Source organism: Leguminivora glycinivorella, chromosome 17 (genome assembly GCF_023078275.1).
Source record: "Leguminivora glycinivorella isolate SPB_JAAS2020 chromosome 17, LegGlyc_1.1, whole genome shotgun sequence".
Lineage (NCBI taxonomy): Eukaryota > Metazoa > Arthropoda > Insecta > Lepidoptera > Tortricidae > Leguminivora > Leguminivora glycinivorella.
Window position 1 is genome coordinate 15,728,235 of NC_062987.1, and position 21,773 is coordinate 15,750,007.

The window sequence follows — 21,773 nt, forward strand, 5'->3', positions numbered from 1 at the left end:
GTCAAATTCAAGCTTCGTGCGTATATCATTTCAATAATGTGTTATAAATATTAAAAATGTAAAATATAAGGAATTACAGTGATGTATCGTATTTTAATTAAAATGAGAAAGTGTTATCATAAGTTTTCATGCAGCCTAAGAAGCCAAATATTGACGAAAAAACTACGCCAACCGTCAACGGAGTAGCGTTCAAGATTTACAATTATAATTAATTAGCGTTTTTTACAGATGAGTATAGCTTACTTAATATTTAAGTGTAGTTTTTCAGATTATTTGTCTAGAACTAGTAACTGTCATAGGTTATTTTTGTGTTTTCTGTTTGTAAACATTTGAAGTACATAATAGTATTTTAACTTCCATATTTACATTTTCTTTGTTAAACCAACTCGAAATAATAAAACCTTACTCACTGCTATCCCGTGTAACTTGCAACAAAGTGAATTACAAAGTTTGTTATATGAAATCTTGTTAACAAAATCAAGGCTGTGGTTCCATATTCTTGTATCTTAATCACATTATATCCTGTTATAAGCCCTAATTAATATATTTTAACAATACATTTAGGCTTCAATATCTCACATGATGAATAATGTTACAGAACAAACTACCAAGGTTACAACACACCGGGATGTGATGGTGGCTAGAATGAAACAAACACAAGCCTCAAAAATCAGCAATCAGCCAACCAAGATGTCAAGTATGAAGACCTGCAAGGACAACGGGATGACCTCTAGGCAGTCATTGATCGGTTCCAGCAATGCCAAGAGATACATGAGCAGGCATTACAACGCATCCGGGACCTCGAGCAGCAACTGCAGGAGTCGGATTCAAAATGGTATTGCAAGTATTGCTCCGGGAACTCCGCTCTGGCTGAAAACAATTTAAGTATATTTGCTGAATATAATATATTTGATTTAGATGTGGTTCATGACAGTGCATCATGCTCCCCAATGAAAGACCCTGTAGATTTAAAACAGTCTGTGCACATAGAGGGCGGCAGTGATCCCAGAGTGACGTTGAAAGGGTCAAATAAAATTAAAAAATATCTAAAGCTAAGCAAATTCAAAATACATCAAAATGTAACAGCTGCCTTAAGCGATGAGCTTCTAAACTGTCAATACCAACTTGACCTGACAGCACAGGAGTTGAACCATCGCTCCGATGAATTTCACAAATTAGAATTGAAACTAAAAGACCTGAATAATAGGTATGAACTGACAAGTAAAGCATTACACGAGTACATCTTTTGTGAATAACGTTCTAGATCCATCGAGCGTGTACCCTGTGTGCATGGACTCGCCTGCGCCCGCTTGTTCGAGCCGCGCCCGAGCCGGCTTAGCCCCGCTCCCACAAGCCCGCGCCCGTGCGCCGTCGCGCCGGCTCCGTCGCCGTCGAGCCTTCTGCAGCTGGCGCTGTCGCGGCTGGCCGCCGAGCCTCCTGCAGCTGGCGCTGTCGCGGCTGACCGCCGAGCCTTCTGCAGCTGGCGCTGTCGTGGCTGATCGCCGAGCCTGAGCCTCGGCCGCCGGCCCCCCGCCGCCGCTCCGCCCCGCGGCGGCATTATATATATTTTTTTCTTTAGTTGAGACATCAAGAGTCTTTTAAAACTCTAAAGTTATTTTAGTTATTTTTTATTTGTATCAGTTCGTTTTTTTTTTCTTCATCATGTATATTTTTTTTATTTTTTTAGATATACCTTGACACTTAGAGACTCTATACAGTATCTCTAACATCTCTTATTAAGCATAGTAGCTTTGTACTTTGTATAATTTATTGAAATTAATTTCCATAGAGCAGTCTGTTAATATTTTCTTTATGAATACTTTTGCATGTGTATTTTGAAAAAAAGTGGCTGAGGCGTAGGGTTAAAGCCGGCGTAGCTTTATTTGACGTTCATATCATTGTAATATGCCTACTTGGAAATAGTGCATTACGATACAAGTGCGTAAAAATCGACACGAGTTACGAATTTCCTTTTCGCACGTGTATCGTACGACGTTTTTCAGTACAGATGGCCCTCCGAAGTTTAGACCTGACATATACTCGTAATGAACCACTTCTCGCACTAGTGCGTAAAAAAAAACACCATCTGTACTGAAAATAAATATTTCAATGCATTTCAACACTTAGCATGATAATTAAGAAACTTTTCAAAGAATTTAATTAATAAAATTGACTTATAATATATTGTTTTATTCCACATTCATATATTTAAAAAAATCTGTCGTGCTGATATATGTAGCTGTTTGTGGTAAAACATTTTTATAGTAATAAAAATAAAATAATCTGAAAGTAATACTTCCGTCTTAGTGCGTTTTCACATTATACGATCCGATATCGGATGCAGGACCGATATCCCATATATTTAAGCCGCCATTTTTGATTTTCGCCTTTGAAATCCTTCGGATGCAGGACCGATATCCCATATATTTAAGCCGCCATTTTTGATTTTCGCCTTTGAAATCCTTCCTGACATCCGCACTTAGGGTTGTAATATTTTACGTAGCATATTTTGCCTATTCTGGGATGTACGTCCAAGATAATTTAGAATAATCGTTAAAACTTGTGCAAAAAAAAAACAAATACTAATGATAATGAATGTGCATATTGAGAGTCAAGAGTATTGTACGCCAAATTCTGGCAGATTGTGATGTTACAAAATACTAACCCTATCATCAATTCATCATTTATAAAGTCGCCGTCAATAGAATTTGTGAACAATGTAAACAAACCTTGTACGTTGTCAAAATGTCTTTAATTTTCATTCTAACTCATCAGATACTGGCTAAATCCAACCTTTGAAATAATAAAATTGTGCTAAAATATTGATATTTTGTATAATGGTTTGTTTACATTGTTGGCAATTTCTATTGACAGCGATTTTAACTACTCACATTCGAACAATAAATAAATTGAATTTAAAACTTATCTTCAATATGCCAACTTTGTTTAGCATGCAGTGTTGTGCATCTTGCATACGCGCCATCTACCGGATTATAATGTTTGCTATTAGTCATCAAACGTACAAAACACTTCCCATGAATTGAATCTGATTCAAGTACCCGATTGGTAAAAAATGACTTAATTGTTTTTGTTAATTTCGGTGTTATATAGTGATAATGTTGTACGATCATGTTCCAAATTTTGAAATAATACGACTTAGGTCATTTAAATGAAATTATTTCGTGAATTGAACAATACCATTTGTCGCGAGAGTATAGTAATGCCATCTATTGTTTTACGAGTCAAACATATAAAACGATGTACTGAGTTACACGTCTTCCTTTATTTAGTTTAGTCTATGAAAGAAACAAAAATCCTATGTCCATCCTTTCAACTATCTCCAGTTAAAAAATCACGTCAATTTGTCGCTCCGTTTTGCCGTGAAAGACGGACAAACGAAACAGACACACACACTCTTTCCCATTTATAATATTAGTATGGATTGTTATTTCTCATACCTCTATCTTTTCGCGAGGTATGCGGTGTGCCAATGAAGAATATCTATAATTTAAGTATGTCTTTGACAACAAAGTGTTAGAAAAAACTTTTCTTACAGGTATGTGACGGCGAGAACGATTGTTCCGACACAGAATCATCGGACGAACAAAACTGCACATACCCCGGAACCAGTGGGCACTCTAAACTGATCCCTCGGCCACCAGAGAAGGCCGACTTCCCTTCAAACGGGACTTGTCTGGACTGGATGTTTAAATGCGAGAATAACAACTGTTTACCTTACTGGTAAGTCTTAGAGCTGTCATAAATTAATATAGTAGATGAACAAATCTCCACGTTCCCCGGAACCAGTAGGCACTCTAAACTGATCCTTTGACTACCAGAGAAGGCTGACTTCCCTTCAAACGGGACTTGTCTGGACTGGATGTTTAAATGCGAGAATAACAACTGTTTACCTTACTGGTAAGTCTTAGAGCTGTCATAGATTAATATAGTAGACGAACAAAACTGCACATACCCAGGAACCAGTGGGCACTCTAAACTGATCCTTTGACTACCAGAGAAGGCTGACTTCCCTTCAAATGGGACTTGTCTGGACTTGATGTTTAAATGCGAGAATAACAACTGCCTTACTGATGAGATGATGATCAGACGATGAACTACGAATATAATAGCTACTACGTACAGAAGCTCACTAAAACAAGATCAACTAGCTCAATCATTTAACACAGTTAATCCTTATACAGGCTACTAGACTCATATCGAATTTGCCACAATAAATGATTGTCTTCTGTAGTGTTTGACATAAAAAAAAACAATACTATTATAAATTTTCGGTATTAAAAGTGTATGATGACTACGTATTTTCGATTAAAAATGTGTGTAATTTTTGTATTTATTTTGGCCACCGAAAACGCTGTCAGCGATGTAGTGACGTCATCGAATCAAAGCAATCACTGACATAATGAACTTTATGCCTCATACCTAAAAGTCAGGAAATGTTGTTTTCGAATATAATAACCCGATGCACAGATAATCTATAGATTAACATGATTGTGTTGTTTTCGCCTGATTACGTGAAGTATACATCGATTTAAACTTCTCTAGATACACTATCACCTACAAATTCGGCACTCAAAAGTGTCCGATCGCTTAGTTGCAAATGTGTGCGTCCAGTTGACAAACGAAAACTTCGCAATGTAGTAAAAACTACTTTCATTTTTTTACAAAAACAACGTTATTTCTTAGTACTTAAAGTTCAATTTCAAATGCAAGCAATTGGCGGTTATGACATTAATGAATGTAATCATCGCGAAAGCCATAAAATTTTATTACCGCAGATCGCAGGTGTGCATATTTTTAAAAAAATCTACGTCTTATTGCAACCAACTTAAGTTTAATTTCGTTTGCGCTGCAACAATCTAAACGCCATTTTTACATTGGGAACGAGGATGGACAGAGGCATCATGGGAGTCGCGCTATGAGATGAAAGGCGAGAATGAGGAAATTTGCGGTATTTTTGCGAAAAACTGTTTTAAAAAATCCTATTAGATAGAAAATTTCTTAAGGAACAAAACGTTTTGTATAACATTTTTCGAGATGTTGCGTATTTTAAGCGAAAAAAAATGAGTTTTTACTGTACGATATTTTTATTGATATTATCTCAAACAAAAAAATATATAAGGTACGGCGGGACAATTTGGACTGGGGGACAATTGCAACTGAACTGATTAATATCTCCACGTTTTGCAATGTTTGCATTATTAAATAGAGTCAACTGAGGTATATATATATATATATATACACATATATATATATATATATATATATGTGTGTGTGTGTGTGTGTGTGTGTAGGTATGTATATATATAACATATGTGTGTGTGTGTGTGTGCGTGTAGTGAGTGTATGTGTAGCGATTATGTGAAGGTAAACAGTTGAGGGATTGTATGTGGTGTGTGTGAGGGTGCACTTGGAGAATATGAATTAAGTAGCTATTAAAACAAAGAAGAATTGAACGATGACATTAATTTATTATTCTACGTATAATTTCTTTCAAAGCTTTGTTTGGGTAAATCTTCTCTCCGCTCCTCAGCTATAATCTTGCGCCATTTTTCCCTTTCAACGTCTTGTTTTGGGAATCTGGAATAAAAAGCTTTTTTATTACCTTAAAACGAATTTGCTATTCCCGGGTTGTTTCTTTTTATAATTAAAGTAATTTATAAGATATGTATTAATATTATTGAATTGAAATCATTTATTTCAGACTTATTGGTCCATAATAATAAATAAATACATACATTATTAATATGAAATAGGCTTCTTTTACAAAAAATATAAATTAGCGACTCCATCATTCCATTTTTAACTATGTTCCACTTCATCCATCTTTTGTCGCCGTCCGCTCATTACTAGTATAGCGCGAGAGAAAGAGACAAACTGCGTAAGACCAAATCAAGGAATTTACTTTAATTATTCTAGAAAATAAATGTTTTTTGTAAGTTAGGAAGCCATTTTGACCACAAATGCATAACATTATAAAATTATTAACAATTACTTACCGGAAATACGATACGTCATCCTTTTTCAACGTATATAAGGTGTTATTTTTGCACTTTTTTACGGAGCACTTAGGCATGTTGCCGACACGGCGGATGAAGCGCTACTGACCGCCCAATTGTGCTTAGAACATTTTCAAGCACAATTTGCTGCGGACACATTCTAAGCCGTGATGGTGCATCTAGGTAGTTTAGATCGATGGAAGTATACTTGAAAAATTTTTTTTTTGCTGTTTAGGTCATAATAAAATATGGTAATATATTATTTCGGTTAATTGGACAGTACTTAATCATATAAGACAGACTTTAAAGTCAAGTAGCCTATTACAACAACACAGGTTATCCTTAATAATTATATCTGACTTAAAAATGTACCATTTTTTAATATAGTAAGCTATACCTACTATACTGCATGCTGTATGTAGTTATGCTATACTTACGCCAAACTGACCAACATTATTTCAGCGAATTTTGAAAATATGTAACTTGTAATTACATTTGAAGTTTTGTTAATATCATAAATATTAAACGTGAAAAGTCACACCAATAACAATGCTGGATAAAAATAGGTAATAACAGTGCGATCACTTAGAGTAGCGGTAACCTAATTTGTTCAAATGTATTATTTGATCTTGTCATAGGAGTTACAGGACACACCCGGTATAGGCAACATCGTGGTATAAAAAGTACACTTTTTGATCCAGGTGGCGTTGCGACGGCATCAACGATTGCGGAGACAACTCCGATGAGTTAGGCTGCGGCTCCTTGATTGAGCTCAGCACGCCTGCTCCTGAGCCCGAAGTTAAGGACAAGAAGTGTTCGAAGACTCAGTTCACTTGTTCCACTGGTGAGTTGGCTTTTCATCATCATCATATCAGCCCTTTATCGTACACTGCTGAAGCCTCTCTTCTAGTACGGCACTTCTCCCGGTCCTGGGCTCTCTGGGTCTTATCCAGTTGGTTTTTCAAACATTCACTTACTTTCAAAAGTTCTTCTTTAATTGGTAAATGTTGTATCCAAAAATAATAGTCGGTTTCTGTTTTTTAACTATTTTAGTCTTGCGCCGTCTGCGTTGTAACATGCTTAGTTTGCATGCCACTCTTACGTCAAGTGATTGTTCTAATGGAAAGTGTCAACTCAGCGTTCATAGAAATGATATGATGTTCATATGAATGATGAGGATCTCGGCATCGTGATATCACAAAGATACTTATGGATTCCAAAATCGAATTTTATTTTTTCATTGAATGCAGCGGGCGTAGCACATTAGTGTGATAAACCTTATCGCATCGATACGCCCCTATCGAACTTACAAATAGTGGGAAAAGGACGGCCTGACGTTATATCGTTTATCACTCGACTGTGCTTGTCTGCCTGGTTTGAGAAGGTCAAGTTGTTATCATATTTCGGTAACTATCATATCTATCATCCAGGCATATGCATCCCTCTATCCTGGGTATGCGACACAGCCGAAGACTGCCCTAACGGCGAGGACGAGCGCAACTGCCAGCGTCGCGGGCCCGGCTCGCGGCGCCGCTGCGGCCCGGACGAGACGCCCTGTGACGACGGCCGCGGCTGCGTGCGGTCCGACCGCATCTGCGACCGCCGGCAGGACTGCGCCGACGGCAGTGATGAACTACACTGCGAGGTATCTTGGAATTTGAATTTAGAATCAGCTCTCAATGTTAAAAGGTCGAGGAATACTGTAACTGTCAGCGTCGCGGGCCCGGCTAGACTCCTCGTGACGACGGCCGCGGCTGCGTGCGGTCCGACCGCATCTGCGACCGCCGGCAGGACTGCGCCGACGGCAGCGATGAACTACACTGCGAGGTATCTTGGAATTTGAATTTAGAATCAGCTCTCAATGTTAAAAGGTCGAGGAATACTGTAACTGTCAGCGTCGCGGGCCCGGCTAGACTCCTCGTGACGACGGCCGCGGCTGCGTGCGGTCCGACCGCATCTGCGACCGCCGGCAGGACTGCGCCGACGGCAGTGATGAACTACACTGCGAGGTATCTTGGAATTTGAATTTAGAATCAGCTCTCAATGTTAAAAGGTCGAGGAATACTGTAACTGTCAGCGTCGCGGGCCCGGCTAGACTCCTCGTGACGACGGCCGCGGCTGCGTGCGGTCCGACCGCATCTGCGACCGCCGGCAGGACTGCGCCGACGGCAGTGATGAGTTACACTGCGAGGTATCTTGGAATTTGAATTTAGAATCAGCTCTCAATGTTAAAAGGTCGAGGAATACTGTAACTGTCAGCGTCGCGGGCCCGGCTAGACTCCTCGTGACGACGGCCGCGGCTGCGTGCGGTCCGACCGCATCTGCGACCGCCGGCAGGACTGCGCCGACGGCAGCGATGAACTACACTGCGAGGTATCTTGGAATTTGAATTTAGAATCAGCTCTCAATGTTAAAAGGTCGAGGAATACTGTAACTGTCAGCGTCGCGGGCCCGGCTAGACTCCTCGTGACGACGGCCGCGGCTGCGTGCGGTCCGACCGCATCTGCGACCGCCGGCAGGACTGCGCCGACGGCAGCGATGAACTACACTGCGAGGTATCTTGGAATTTGAATTTAGAATCAGCTCTCAATGTTAAAAGGTCGAGGAATACTGTAACTGTCAGCGTCACGGGCCCGGCTAGACTCCTCGTGACGACGGCCGCGGCTGCGTGCGGTCCGACCGCATCTGCGACCGCCGGCAGGACTGCGCCGACGGCAGCGATGAACTACACTGCGAGGTATCTTGGAATTTGAATTTAGAATCAGCTCTCAATGTTAAAAGGTCGAGGAATACTGTAACTGTCAGCGTCGCGGGCCCGGCTAGACTCCTCGTGACGACGGCCGCGGCTGCGTGCGGTCCGACCGCATCTGCGACCGCCGGCAGGACTGCGCCGACGGCAGCGATGAACTACACTGCGAGGTATCTTGGAATTTGAATTTAGAATCAGCTCTCAATGTTAAAAGGTCGAGGAATACTGTAACTGTCAGCGTCGCGGGCCCGGCTAGACTCCTCGTGACGACGGCCGCGGCTGCGTGCGGTCTGACCGCATCTGCGACCGCCGGCAGGACTGCGCCGACGGCAGCGATGAACTACACTGCGAGGTATCTTGGAATTTGAATTTAGAATCAGCTCTCAATGTTAAAAGGTCGAGGAATACTGTAACTGTCAGCGTCGCGGGCCCGGCTAGACTCCTCGTGACGACGGCCGCGGCTGCGTGCGGTCCGACCGCATCTGCGACCGCCGGCAGGACTGCGCCGACGGCAGCGATGAACTACACTGCGAGGTATCTTGGAATTTGAATTTAGAATCAGCTCTCAATGTTAAAAGGTCGAGGAATACTGTAACTGTCAGCGTCGCGGGCCCGGCTAGACTCCTCGTGACGACGGCCGCGGCTGCGTGCGGTCCGACCGCATCTGCGACCGCCGGCAGGACTGCGCCGACGGCAGCGATGAACTACACTGCGAGGTATCTTGGAATTTGAATTTAGAATCAGCTCTCAATGTTAAAAGGTCGAGGAATACTGTAACTGTCAGCGTCGCGGGCCCGGCTAGACTCCTCGTGACGACGGCCGCGGCTGCGTGCGGTCCGACCGCATCTGCGACCGCCGGCAGGACTGCGCCGACGGCAGCGATGAACTACACTGCGAGGTATCTTGGAATTTGAATTTAGAATCAGCTCTCAATGTTAAAAGGTCGAGGAATACTGTAACTGTCAGCGTCGCGGGCCCGGCTAGACTCCTCGTGACGACGGCCGCGGCTGCGTGCGGTCCGACCGCATCTGCGACCGCCGGCAGGACTGCGCCGACGGCAGCGATGAACTACACTGCGAGGTATCTTGGAATTTGAATTTAGAATCAGCTCTCAATGTTAAAAGGTCGAGGAATACTGTAACTGTCAGCGTCGCGGGCCCGGCTAGACTCCTCGTGACGACGGCCGCGGCTGCGTGCGGTCCGACCGCATCTGCGACCGCCGGCAGGACTGCGCCGACGGCAGCGATGAACTACACTGCGAGGTATCTTGGAATTTGAATTTAGAATCAGCTCTCAATGTTAAAAGGTCGAGGAATACTGTAACTGTCAGCGTCGCGGGCCCGGCTAGACTCCTCGTGACGACGGCCGCGGCTGCGTGCGGTCCGACCGCATCTGCGACCGCCGGCAGGACTGCGCCGACGGCAGCGATGAACTACACTGCGAGGTATCTTGGAATTTGAATTTAGAATCAGCTCTCAATGTTAAAAGGTCGAGGAATACTGTAACTGTCAGCGTCGCGGGCCCGGCTAGACTCCTCGTGACGACGGCCGCGGCTGCGTGCGGTCCGACCGCATCTGCGACCGCCGGCAGGACTGCGCCGACGGCAGCGATGAACTACACTGCGAGGTATCTTGGAATTTGAATTTAGAATCAGCTCTCAATGTTAAAAGGTCGAGGAATACTGTAACTGTCAGCGTCGCGGGCCCGGCTAGACTCCTCGTGACGACGGCCGCGGCTGCGTGCGGTCCGACCGCATCTGCGACCGCCGGCAGGACTGCGCCGACGGCAGCGATGAACTACACTGCGAGGTATCTTGGAATTTGAATTTAGAATCAGCTCTCAATGTTAAAAGGTCGAGGAATACTGTAACTGTCAGCGTCGCGGGCCCGGCTAGACTCCTCGTGACGACGGCCGCGGCTGCGTGCGGTTCGACCGCATCTGCGACCGCCGGCAAGACTGCGCCGACGGCAGTGATGAGCTGAACTGCGAGGTATTTTGGAATTTGAATTTAGGATCAGCTGTCAATGTCGAAATAGAGTGGAAACTACGACCAGAGACAATTAGCTGATAACAGATAGCGTGGGTAAGGTCGTGCTGACGGCAGCGATTAACAAGATGAGCCTAACGAAACTAGTACAACAGAAGAAAATAGTTTGACGCACCACCATTGTTGTGCTTAATTTGATTTGTGACGTTATCTGGGTAAAGGAACCTTATTGTCGATGGCGCTTACGGCGTTATGATCGATGTTCGTATACAAATATGACGCCGCGGGACGTAAGCGACACCGACAAAAAGTGTCCCTTTACCCAGATAACGGCACATTTGAAGGTTCAGAATCAATAAGTAATTGAATCTTTATGAAACTTGCCTTTTTCATTCCGATAAATCACTTTATTGTTTTTAGATTAAAGACTTCGCTTGAAAAATTGCGATTCTCAATTTCTTGCTACCAATGACCTAACAGTTTCATTTTTCTACAGGGCCGACCAGACATCACCAAATGTCCGCAAGGCTACACTATATGCGGCGACGGCATGCTCTGCATATCAGAAGTGTCTGTCTGCAACGGCCGTCAAGACTGTTACGATGGAAGCGACGAGAGCAACTGCACTAGCGAAGCCCCTGGACACGGTATCCAGGTACTATACCCAAGATGTCTCAAGATTGTTGTCACAGTAGTAACTCTTCTTACAAACGCATTCCGCGCGGTATGCATGTGTGAGCGCCGTGTTCGTACGCAACACAAGCGGATAAGAATACTCATACTTATCCGCTAACATGTGTTGCATACGTACACGACGCGCTTAGTTTAGTGTGTGGTGACATGCTCTGCATATCAGAAGTGTCTGTATTCTGTATGCAACGGCCGTCAAGACTGTTACGATGGAAGCGATGAGACAAACTGCACTAGCGAAGCCCCTGGACACGGTATCCAGGTACTTTACCTAACATTCTTCAAGACACAGTCCTCTAGCACAAATTGCGTTGTCGCACGCGTGTCCATACTTGAATGTCCATGCTTGATGTGTGGACTCGCGCGCGACAACGCAAGTTGTGCTAAACCTCCTGGGGCCCATTTCTCGAAGCTACAAGCTACAAGTTACAATTTACAAGTGTCAATGTCTTATATGACAAGTTGGAAAGAGACCCGCTTGTAACCTCTGGTGTATAGTTCAGACTCAATACTTTCAACTTTTCTTTAAAATAGTGACAGTATGTCTGTGGGGCCCTTGGAGATCTGCGTGTTGCATTTCGTCACTACTTTTAAAAAATCTCGTATCTCACGCTGCTTCTCAAAGTTAAAACGCAGTAAGTCTATATGCATTCCATACATACTTACTACAATTTTCTTTTCATTGACAGACGAAGATACAAGTTTTTTTAAAAGTAGTGACGATTTCTTGCAAGTGTTGCATCATCACCATCGGTCGTCAAGCATCAGTTAGTCATTGTAAGCTTGTACATTATATTGAATTGAAATATTACATACATACATAATCACGTCTGTACCTCATAAAGGGGTAGGCAGAGCACAGGAGACTATTCAAGTAGACTACTTAGGTTGCAGTGCCACTCTTGGCAATAAGGGATTGGAAGAAAACTAAATTGTGCTATTGCAGTGACAGGTTGCCATCGCCACAATTTAACCCATATTCCACAGTCGACTTCTACGACACCCACAGAACAAAGGGGGTGGTGAAATTGATTTGAAATATATTCAATGTATTTTTCTTTTTACTCAGATCCTCGGAATTGGTGTTGACCAGCCATCAATAAACGCCAGCAGTTTCCTCATCTCATTCTGGATGTCGCAACAGAAGATGTTCATCTACAGTTTCCTGCCCTCCATATCCAAGGTCTCAGATGGAGTATGGACTAACATGACCTGGATCCATGAGAGCACCTTCAGGTAACCATTCGCTACTCATTATCCCCGTTCGTTATAAGCCGCGTCTCGATAAAACTGTAGAACATTGATTTGCGCCGCAGCCGCCAGCAATGGATACTAGACTGACGCGCGATCCAAAATTCAGTGGCGCTTGAACGTGCCGCGCAACAAACCATTCACTGTTGGTTTTTGGGCGCGTGTCAAAGGAGTGTCAGTGTTTTGTTTGCGCACACTTGGGACGGATGTATAGATATTTCAAAAGGTGGATTGCTTGCCGAAATACAGATTTTCCATGGCCGAACAACGTCAACGAACGTCGTCGGCGCCGGGTCAGAACGACCAAGGCCTAAGGCCGCAAGATTTGTACTGCAATAGCAAATCTCTCAGACGCTTTGTATCCGACAAAAATCGTTTTATGCGTACAATCTACGAGTATTCGACAATTTAAAATATAGATATTTTCGTGTTCCAGATTCACCGGTTTGGAGCCTTACACGCAATACAACGTGACCTTCTACATTCAGGATACTAGAAACAATAAAACTTATCCGTCTTTGAAGTTCGTCAATACCACTACTGGTGAAGGACGTAAGTCAATTCATAAATATTAGTTACGAAAGCTTTTGAAAGTAAGAACAAAGTAATTAATTCGAGGTATTCCCGATGAATGTATGGGGTTCTTCAAAAAAGGAGTGTACAAGTTTCTAATGGGTCGGCAACGCGCATGTGACACCCCTTGAGTTGCAGGCGTCCATAGTCACCGTAAGACCGCTTTTCATCAGGCGGGCCGTATACCTGTTTGCCACCGACGTGGTATAAAAAAAATTAATATAATTTCATCTGAGCATTCTCGTTTGATGGTTTGTGGAACGCTCCAATGCGATTGGTCGCATCACGCGCGCTATTGGTCGCATCGGGCGTGCGATTGGTCGCATTACGCGCGCGATCGGTCGCATCACGCGCGCGATTGGTCGTATAGAATGCACACTTGGCTCGCTGTCGTCCGCAACGGCGTTACTGACACCGCTTACACTTTGATTATTGAATGTTTGGGTTCGTGTACTCAAACTCCGTCTAGTACCAAAGCGTTTCACCAGACCATACGGTGAAGAGAAATGAGAAATATACTTGGTCTTACGCATCTTGAAATTTCTTTAAATAGTATCTGTGAAATATCTACAATGTTACTTTATTTCCCAGAACCCTCACCGCCCTTGAAAGTAAGCGTAGCTCAGTTAACCGGCAGCCGCATACTCGTCGAATGGGACCCACCAGCGTCCCCCAAAGGACAGATTCAATACTACACAGTGTCATACAGTCCACCTGTGCCACCTATGGATAAAAAGACCAAGGGCGATGAGACAAACATCACCATCAACGGTTACTTCAGGCCGAATATGAACTATTCTTTCTGGGTAAGTGAGAGACAGGGATATTAATCTAGTGAGACTGACCGGAGTTCCCTATGTGATACATTTAGTACTACGGGATGTCATTCATTATTATTGGGTCTCGCCTTCGAATCACGGCCCTTTATAAAAGTCGTAACTGTAACTCCGTACAGACGGATAAAGTCTAAGAAAAAAAAAACGTACCTCAAAGTCCTAGAGAAAAAGATACGGTGGGGCCTAAATGGCGTTACACCTTTGAGGAACGCTCGGCTAGATGGCTTGGCGTCAGCAATGTTGCTGCCAGTCTGGGGTTTAAAAAAAATTACAGTACTTTAGTAATCCGTAAGAACAAATAGCATTGCCGTCTCGCCTGTCTCCTGATTTTGATACAAGGTGTTGTTTCATTCCCATTCAAATCAAATGAGACTGGTTTCAATGCTTCCTCAATAAAATTTTAAAATGAGAAAAACTAATCTAGTGTGTTTTACGAAAATAGATCAAGACTTATAATTTTAACATTATACAGAATAGAATACAGAATACAGAATTTATTGATAAAATAAGAGTACATTTTACAAGTCAAAAATAATATACAAAATTTACAATAAATTACACAATTAAAATTTCAATATCATTAATATAACACTAATTATTTGCAATTTTTTTTTCAGTGCAATTTTGGGTCAACGATCTTTGGTTGTTATTATACACATAAATTCCTCAATCGAGTAGCAAGCATGTGTAATGAGTAATAGTTTAAGATCTTTTTTTAAAAATTGAGTCACTTTTCGAGTCCTTTAATTTAGACGGAAGTGAATTATAAAGTCTTGGTCCGATTACATCAAGTGACCGTCGCGGTTTAGCAAGCCGGTTAGTTTCAGTATTTTTTTTAATTTACTCATACAAAGCATTTTCTCCCACAGATAACAGCAACCAACGGCGCCTACACATCTGAACCCTCACCCGTCATGACGATCACATTTGACGACGTAGGTGATGTCGACGATCTCAACCATATCGGCGTCACACGTATTAACGAAAGTACTGCCTTACTTACTTGGGACAAGATAAAGGGCATTGAAGGCTTTAAACTGGTTGTTAGACCGCCAGCTCCAAGCTATGTGCCTTGGGACCCTATCACTACCAATGCGACTAATATCACATGTAAGTATTCTATTGGCATCATATTCCAGTCTCTCATAATGACGAACATCTTTGACAATGTTAGTGATGTCGACGTTCTCAACCATATCGGAGTCACACGTATTAACGAAAGTACTGCCTTACTTACTTGGGACAAGATTAAAGGCATTGAAGGCTTTCAACTAGTTTTTAGGCCACCAGCTCGGAGCTATGTGCCTTGGGACCCTATCACTACTAATGCGACTAATATCACATGTAAGTGTCCAGGGGCCTATTTCTCGAAAGTTATTAGTCTAATATTAGTATGTTGTCATGGCAACCCATACGATTTGAGAGTTCGTGGACTAATAATATTAGCCTAATGTCGTTCGAGAAATGGGCCCCTGGGTGGATGTTAGGTTGGTTATGTTATTAGTGTCGGAGCGATCGGCGACGGACTGATAATCTGAGCTTATCTGCGAGTAAGTACAGTGAACTGCAAAATTACATGGAGAAATTATGAATGAATTCATTGATAAATTCGCCTTGCAATTTTGCAGTTCACAGTAACAGTTTTGAGAGTCACGTGGTCCGACCGCGCGGAGCGATCCGCACGATTAAGTTGTATCAAAGAGGATCGAGTATTATAGAGAGTTACTGCACGATTAAAACTTTTGTTGTATGAAGTTGATGTTATCACTTCTGCAGTTGATAGTACATTAGAATTTAAAAGGCAGGGTTTCGTTTTTCGTCTTTGGAGCACGCCCAGTATGTCAAATGCAGTGGACCTCTCTACACTTGTTTACTTAGTTCAATATGCAGTGCGGTCGTGTGATATACACAATTAAGTTAAGAAACTAAACTATTTTTCAGTAACGAACCTCCCAACCGGTGTCCACATAGACGTGGACATAATGGCGTACAAAGGCGCCATCACCGGCCACCCTCTCACCATCTTCCTCAAACCTGAAGGCACCATAGATGACGTCATAAATAGTACCGCATACCTGATTAAAGAAAAACGGACTTCAGTGAAGCTAGAATGGTCGCCGCCGACGAGTGATAGATATAAGGGCAAGGATTTGCAGTATGCGGTGTATTACAACGATGTCATGCATACTAGGATACCAGGGAAAGAGAGTAAGTATTTTTAGATTATTACGTTTATAAACCCATCTTCCTCAAGTGTAAGCATTGATAACGTCATCACTGCTTACCTGATTATGAAGAAACGAACATCTGTTAAACTGGAATGGTCTTCACCGGCGAGTGATCAATTTATATCTAGGCAAGGAGTAGGAATACACAGTGTATTACAATGATGTGATGCATACCTACGATGTATCCTACCAGGGAAAGAGAGTAAGTATTTTTAGGTTATGTAGTTTATTGAGGGCATTATTGACAGTACAGTGTACATTATCGAGGAGAAACGGTTGTCGGCGATTGGTGTGATTCCTAGCTGTAGGCTATTGTATTGTAGGGCCCGAATGCGGGCCCTGTGGCACGCGTTCCAGAAATCTCTCGCACCGCCAATGCGGACCCTATCGACTAATGAAAACGTTTCCCCGAATGTGGGCCCTGTGGCACGCTTTACAGAAATCTCTTACCCCGATTGCGGACCGTATCGACTAATGAAAACGTTTCCCCGAATGTGGGCTCTGTGGCACGCTTTACAGAAATCTCTCCTACCCCGAATGCGGACCGTATCGACTAATGAAAACGTTTCGCCGAATGCGGGCTCTGTGGCACGCGTTACAGAAATCTCCTACCCCGTATGCGGACCGTATCGACTAATGAAAACGTTTCGCCGAATGCGGGCTCTGTGGCACGCGTTATTGAAATCTCTCGTACCCCGCATGCGGGCCCTATCGACTAATGAAATTGCGCCATTATGGCTACTTAAAATGCATTATACCATGCAAGGTACTTTGGCTTGTTCTGAATTTTTAAGTCTTTTCTGGTCAAAATTTTCATTCTTGCGATAGGGTCCTGCAGTACGATTAAGATTTTAAACTTGCCCATTTATTTTCCAGCCAAGATCACGACAAAGCAGACGAGCATGCAAATCGACGACCTCCACGCGTGCGAGAGTTACATTTTCGCCGTGACGCTCGCCAACGGACCCATCGCCAAGATACACGAGATCATGACCCGCGAGAACGCCAAGTAAGAATTCCTCTGTGACAAAAGTTATGATTAAAAAAAACAAGCAATGACGACCGAAAAACTTTCGTTTTGAACGAGAAAAACATGCTTTATTAGCAGAACACGATGATTCTAATTCACTGTCGATGTTAGTCATTCGATTTAATTCCAGTATTGTATTTTTAATCGCAAATATATATATGTATTTTCCCTCACTAGCTCGGAAACACGTGTTTTGTCCTTTAATACGAGTGAATTTTATCACTTATCCACGTGGATAAGACATCTGTCACTTTGACATATCCAAAGCTGACAAAAGTCTTATCCACGTGGATAAGTGATAAAATTAGAAGCATGATACGCCGGCAGGTTAAACACGTATTTTATCCACTAGTGGATAAAGTAATTTGACCTTGAATATAGTCAAATTTTCTGCTTTAAAACTGATAAAAGTGGGTGTATTTAGTGATGAAGGTGATTTACCACCTGTGGAATTACTGGAAGCAGTGATAAACGCGTTTTTTTGCGTTGTAATTTCCTCGCTATAGTGAGGGGAAAAGTTTTGTGTTACACACAGGTGCAAATGTCACAGGTGCTTCGCTCGTGGTTCAACTATAGCATCCTTTCGCTCGCTCGTTTTTCAATTCCACACTCGGTGTTAAAATACTATTTTGCCTCCTTGTATAACAAATAACTATTATTCATTTACAGGGCTCCAATAAAGAATTTACATGTCATATTTAACGGCAACAAGACCAAGATGGAAATCCTATGGAACGCCAACTGTGACGTCATACACGAGGCAGTGGCATACAGGGTAACATTTCTTATTATTTTTATAAGTTTATGCCAAAAATACTAGATATCATGTTTTTTAACCTCAGTATTCTTAGAAGTCTAGATTTTTTTTGTCGAAAAACGACCCTATCCAATACAGGTCAACTCCAAATTTTTGTTTTATTTGTAAATGACATCCGAATAAATTTATCTCCTTTTTTAGGGTTCCGTAGTCAACTAGGAACCCTTATAGTTTCGCCATGTCTGTCTGTCCGGCCGTCCGTCCGTCCGTCCGTCCGTCCGTCCGTCCGCGGATAATCTCAGTAACCGTTAGCACTAGAAAGCTGAAATTTGGTACCAATATGTATATCAATCACGCCAACAAAGTGCAAAAATAAAAAATGGAAAAAATGTTTTATTAGGGTACCCCCCCTACATGTAAAGTGGGGGCTGATATTTTTTTTCATTCCAACCCCAACGTGTGATATATTGTTGGATAGGTATTGAAAAATGAATAAGGGTTTACCAAGATCGTTTTTTGATAATATTAATAGTTTCGGAAATAATCTCTCCTAAAGGAAAAAAAAGTGCGTCCCCCCCCTCTAACTTTTGAACCATATATTTAAAAAATATGAAAAAAATCACAAAAGTAGAACTTTATAAAGACTTTCTAGGAAAATTGTTTTGAACTTGATAGGTTTAGTAGTTTTTGAGAAAAATAAGGAAAACTACGGAACCCTACACTGAGCGTGGCCCAACACGCTCTTGGCCGGTTTTTTTAAAATTAGTAAGGTTCACTTGCACCAACCACTTAACTCAGGGTTAGTCGGCTTTCATCTGTCAAATTCCATATAAAATGGTGGGTTAACCCTCCGTTTTCGTTGGTGCAAGTGGCCCTTAATGAATAAGCCTATAACCTGGAGGTCAGGGCTGTAACAAGTATTGGTCATATATCGGTCGATAACAGACGAACTGGAGCTCAAAAATTATAACTTTTATTTGTGTCTTCTGTATAATTAGACTCAATGTTCATTTGTTTGTTGTAGCTGGAAATAACAGAGCTGACCCGCAACAAAGTGAGCCGGTACGAACTCAAGCCGACGACGAAAGTGGCGTTGTCGCACTCGATCGAAAACGTGGCGATAGGCGGGCGTTACAACATCTGCATATCTGTGAGTTGTTATTTGTATTTAAACTCTAAATTAGACATATGTGGCTGCCATCCGCGTCATTATTTTTAAATTAGGCCTGATTTAGACGGCGTGCGAACTCGCATGCGATTTTAGTTACATTGCGGTCTGTTGAGGTTACATACAATTTTGCACAGCCATCAAATACCGCAATGTAATCGTATGCGAGTTTTCGTACCATCTAAATGGGCAAAAAGAAATTCTTATAAGAGCACCACAGGGCCTATGCAAAATGTCAATGCTTTTCGCAGTACCGAAGGAAACGATGAGGTCTATTACTCTTCTATTTTAGTGCGACAGAGAGTTATTGGCATTTCGTTCCCTACGGCCTAAACGATTGGCTAGAACTATAATATATCGCCACAATGAAATTTTACTCAGCTGGATCTTTTCGCATTGAGTGCAAAAATATTGGGAGTGACATTCAACCCTTGCCTGTGGGATCCCGACGGCACAGATATGAGCCGTAAATAAAATTACCAGGTCTCCTGCGTCCTTGAAAATCTTAGTCTCCGTCAACTCCCGACGACCCACATGTGTGTCCGCAATTTCGTACACCTATAATTTCCCACGCCACAAATGTGTGCTCGAATATCTAATTCCATTTAAAACTTTATTTCTGAAGAATACGACTTTAATTCAATTGGACTAAGTTTCATTCGATCCTAATAAAATTCCTTAAAGAATGATTTCAAATATTCACGACCAGTTAATAATGTTCGGTAACTCTGTTCACAGGCCAATGTGCCCTCAGCGGCCGTGACGTGTAAACACGTCCTCGGACAGCAATTGCCAACGCCGTCGGCCGTCGTGGCGTGGCTCGCGCCCAACGGACACCTCATGGTCAACTGGGACAACCGGCCCTCTGACGTTGACCACAAGTAAGTGTCTGAGATACCTTATAAGTCAAGTCAATTCAAAATATTCTTTATTCAAATAGGCTTACAATAAGCACTTTTAAATCGTCAACAATGTACAATTATCACCTTATTCTATACATGCATCAGAGTAATTTATTGGTGTAATGAACAATATTGTTTGTAAGTATCTTTAGGCGACGGGGAAATAGGAGTAGTCGAGGCTGTAATAAACAAATGACTATCGCTTTGACATTGCCAGCACTAAGCGTACCTACAATATCGTAGTACGGCGTGAGCATTAGAACAGTCCAATACTCCAAATGATTCAGGTACTGGATCGTGTGGTCGAGAACATACGGTACTAACGTGCCCTCAGCGACTGTGATGTGAAAACATGTTCTCAATCTTTACTAACCAAGTGCATCTTTTAATTTCAGATACAACTACGAAATAATAATCTCCGAAACCGAAATCCCCGAAGATTTGCTACATCCAACCGCCTCAATGCGTACAGAGATCGCTTCTCACTCGCCTCGCCTCATCACAGTGCCAGTTATCGAAGGATCGCTATACTGCGCCGTACGAGTTGTGTCTGAAGACGGGTATTACAGCGACATCAGCGAAGTTCACACTCTTGAGATGCTAGGTGAGTAAACCGGTTACAACTGGTTCACACTACCTCAATGCGTACAAAGATCGCCTCGCCTCATCACAGTGCCAGTTATCGAAGGCTCGCTATACTGCGCCGTACGAGTTGTGTCTGAAGAGGCCTTACTCCTAAAGACGAGCGTTTTTTGCAAAATGGAACCTTTTTCATTCAAAATTATAAAGAAACTATAAATGATTATTAAAAAAATGATAATGTTCCTAAAAGTACATAATTTAAGCTAGAAAGTCAATTGGTACTACTTTAAAATATGTCTTTTTATACTTCCGAAAAATCAGTTTTTTCGGAAGACGTTTTCAAATTTCGTAGTGGGATAGCTCGTTTAGAATCGTGATTGTGCTGTTAAAAATGTTATTTGGGGTAATAAATGATCACAATCCTATTTGTTATATCCTGTACGAGTTAGCTAATACTTTGACATTTTAAGATTTACTTGAAATGGTGGATAAATAACCTTCCGTATCCTCCCCATTTTTTCGATAAAAAGAGGTTTACATTATGTATTTTTCCTGCGATTCCTGCATTTTTTGTAACTCTTAAATAATATTATCCTAAACTAGAACTTCTTATTGACCTATAACAAAAAAATCATACATATAAGACATACTTTTCTGTCGATAGATATGTTTTTAAAACACCTAAAATTCGAATAAAAGACACTGTGCTAACGCGAGCCCGCTCAGTCTGCGCCGAGCGCTCGAAGACAACGGACCTGCGTTTGATCGTCCGGCGCACCTAGCTTTCGTAAGCAGCTCTATAGTTCCGAGAAGTGCCGTAAACTGCGACTAAACAAATCTTGATCCTTTTTACACCTTATGCAATTTTAGCATTCGACATGCTTTTCATATGATTTTGGATTTTAAGTTATACGTGAAGTTTGTTGAGAGTTTGAATTATTATTATATTTTGGGACCAGGATGAGGTTCTGGTTCTCATGATGATGGAGTCAGGCAGGAGATG

At 42.2% G+C, this 21,773-nt stretch overlaps 1 protein-coding gene across 1 annotated transcript; it reads left to right on the forward strand.

Annotated features, from left to right (window-relative positions):
• The first annotated feature begins 832 nt into the window (after positions 1-832).
• On the forward strand, positions 833-20,927 carry LOC125235616 (sortilin-related receptor-like). The gene is made up of 16 exons (XM_048142214.1): positions 833-844; positions 3,557-3,741; positions 6,719-6,861; positions 7,448-7,662; positions 11,250-11,408; positions 12,513-12,679; positions 13,131-13,246; positions 13,859-14,073; positions 14,973-15,213; positions 16,045-16,311; positions 17,208-17,340; positions 18,031-18,136; positions 19,143-19,268; positions 20,025-20,167; positions 20,584-20,792; positions 20,842-20,927. Exons 1-16 carry the CDS (start codon positions 833-835, stop codon positions 20,925-20,927), a joined length of 2,523 nt encoding a protein of 840 aa, XP_047998171.1.
• The last annotated feature ends 846 nt before the right edge of the window (positions 20,928-21,773 follow it).

Excerpts from the sequence above, each read along its gene's own strand:
- LOC125235616 (XM_048142214.1), top strand. Across the intron at positions 6,862-7,447 it reads TCAGTTCACTTGTTCCACTG|GCATATGCATCCCTCTATCC; the intron begins GTGAGTTGGCTT and ends TCTATCATCCAG. Across the intron at positions 13,247-13,858 it reads TACCACTACTGGTGAAGGAC|AACCCTCACCGCCCTTGAAA; the intron begins GTAAGTCAATTC and ends TTTATTTCCCAG.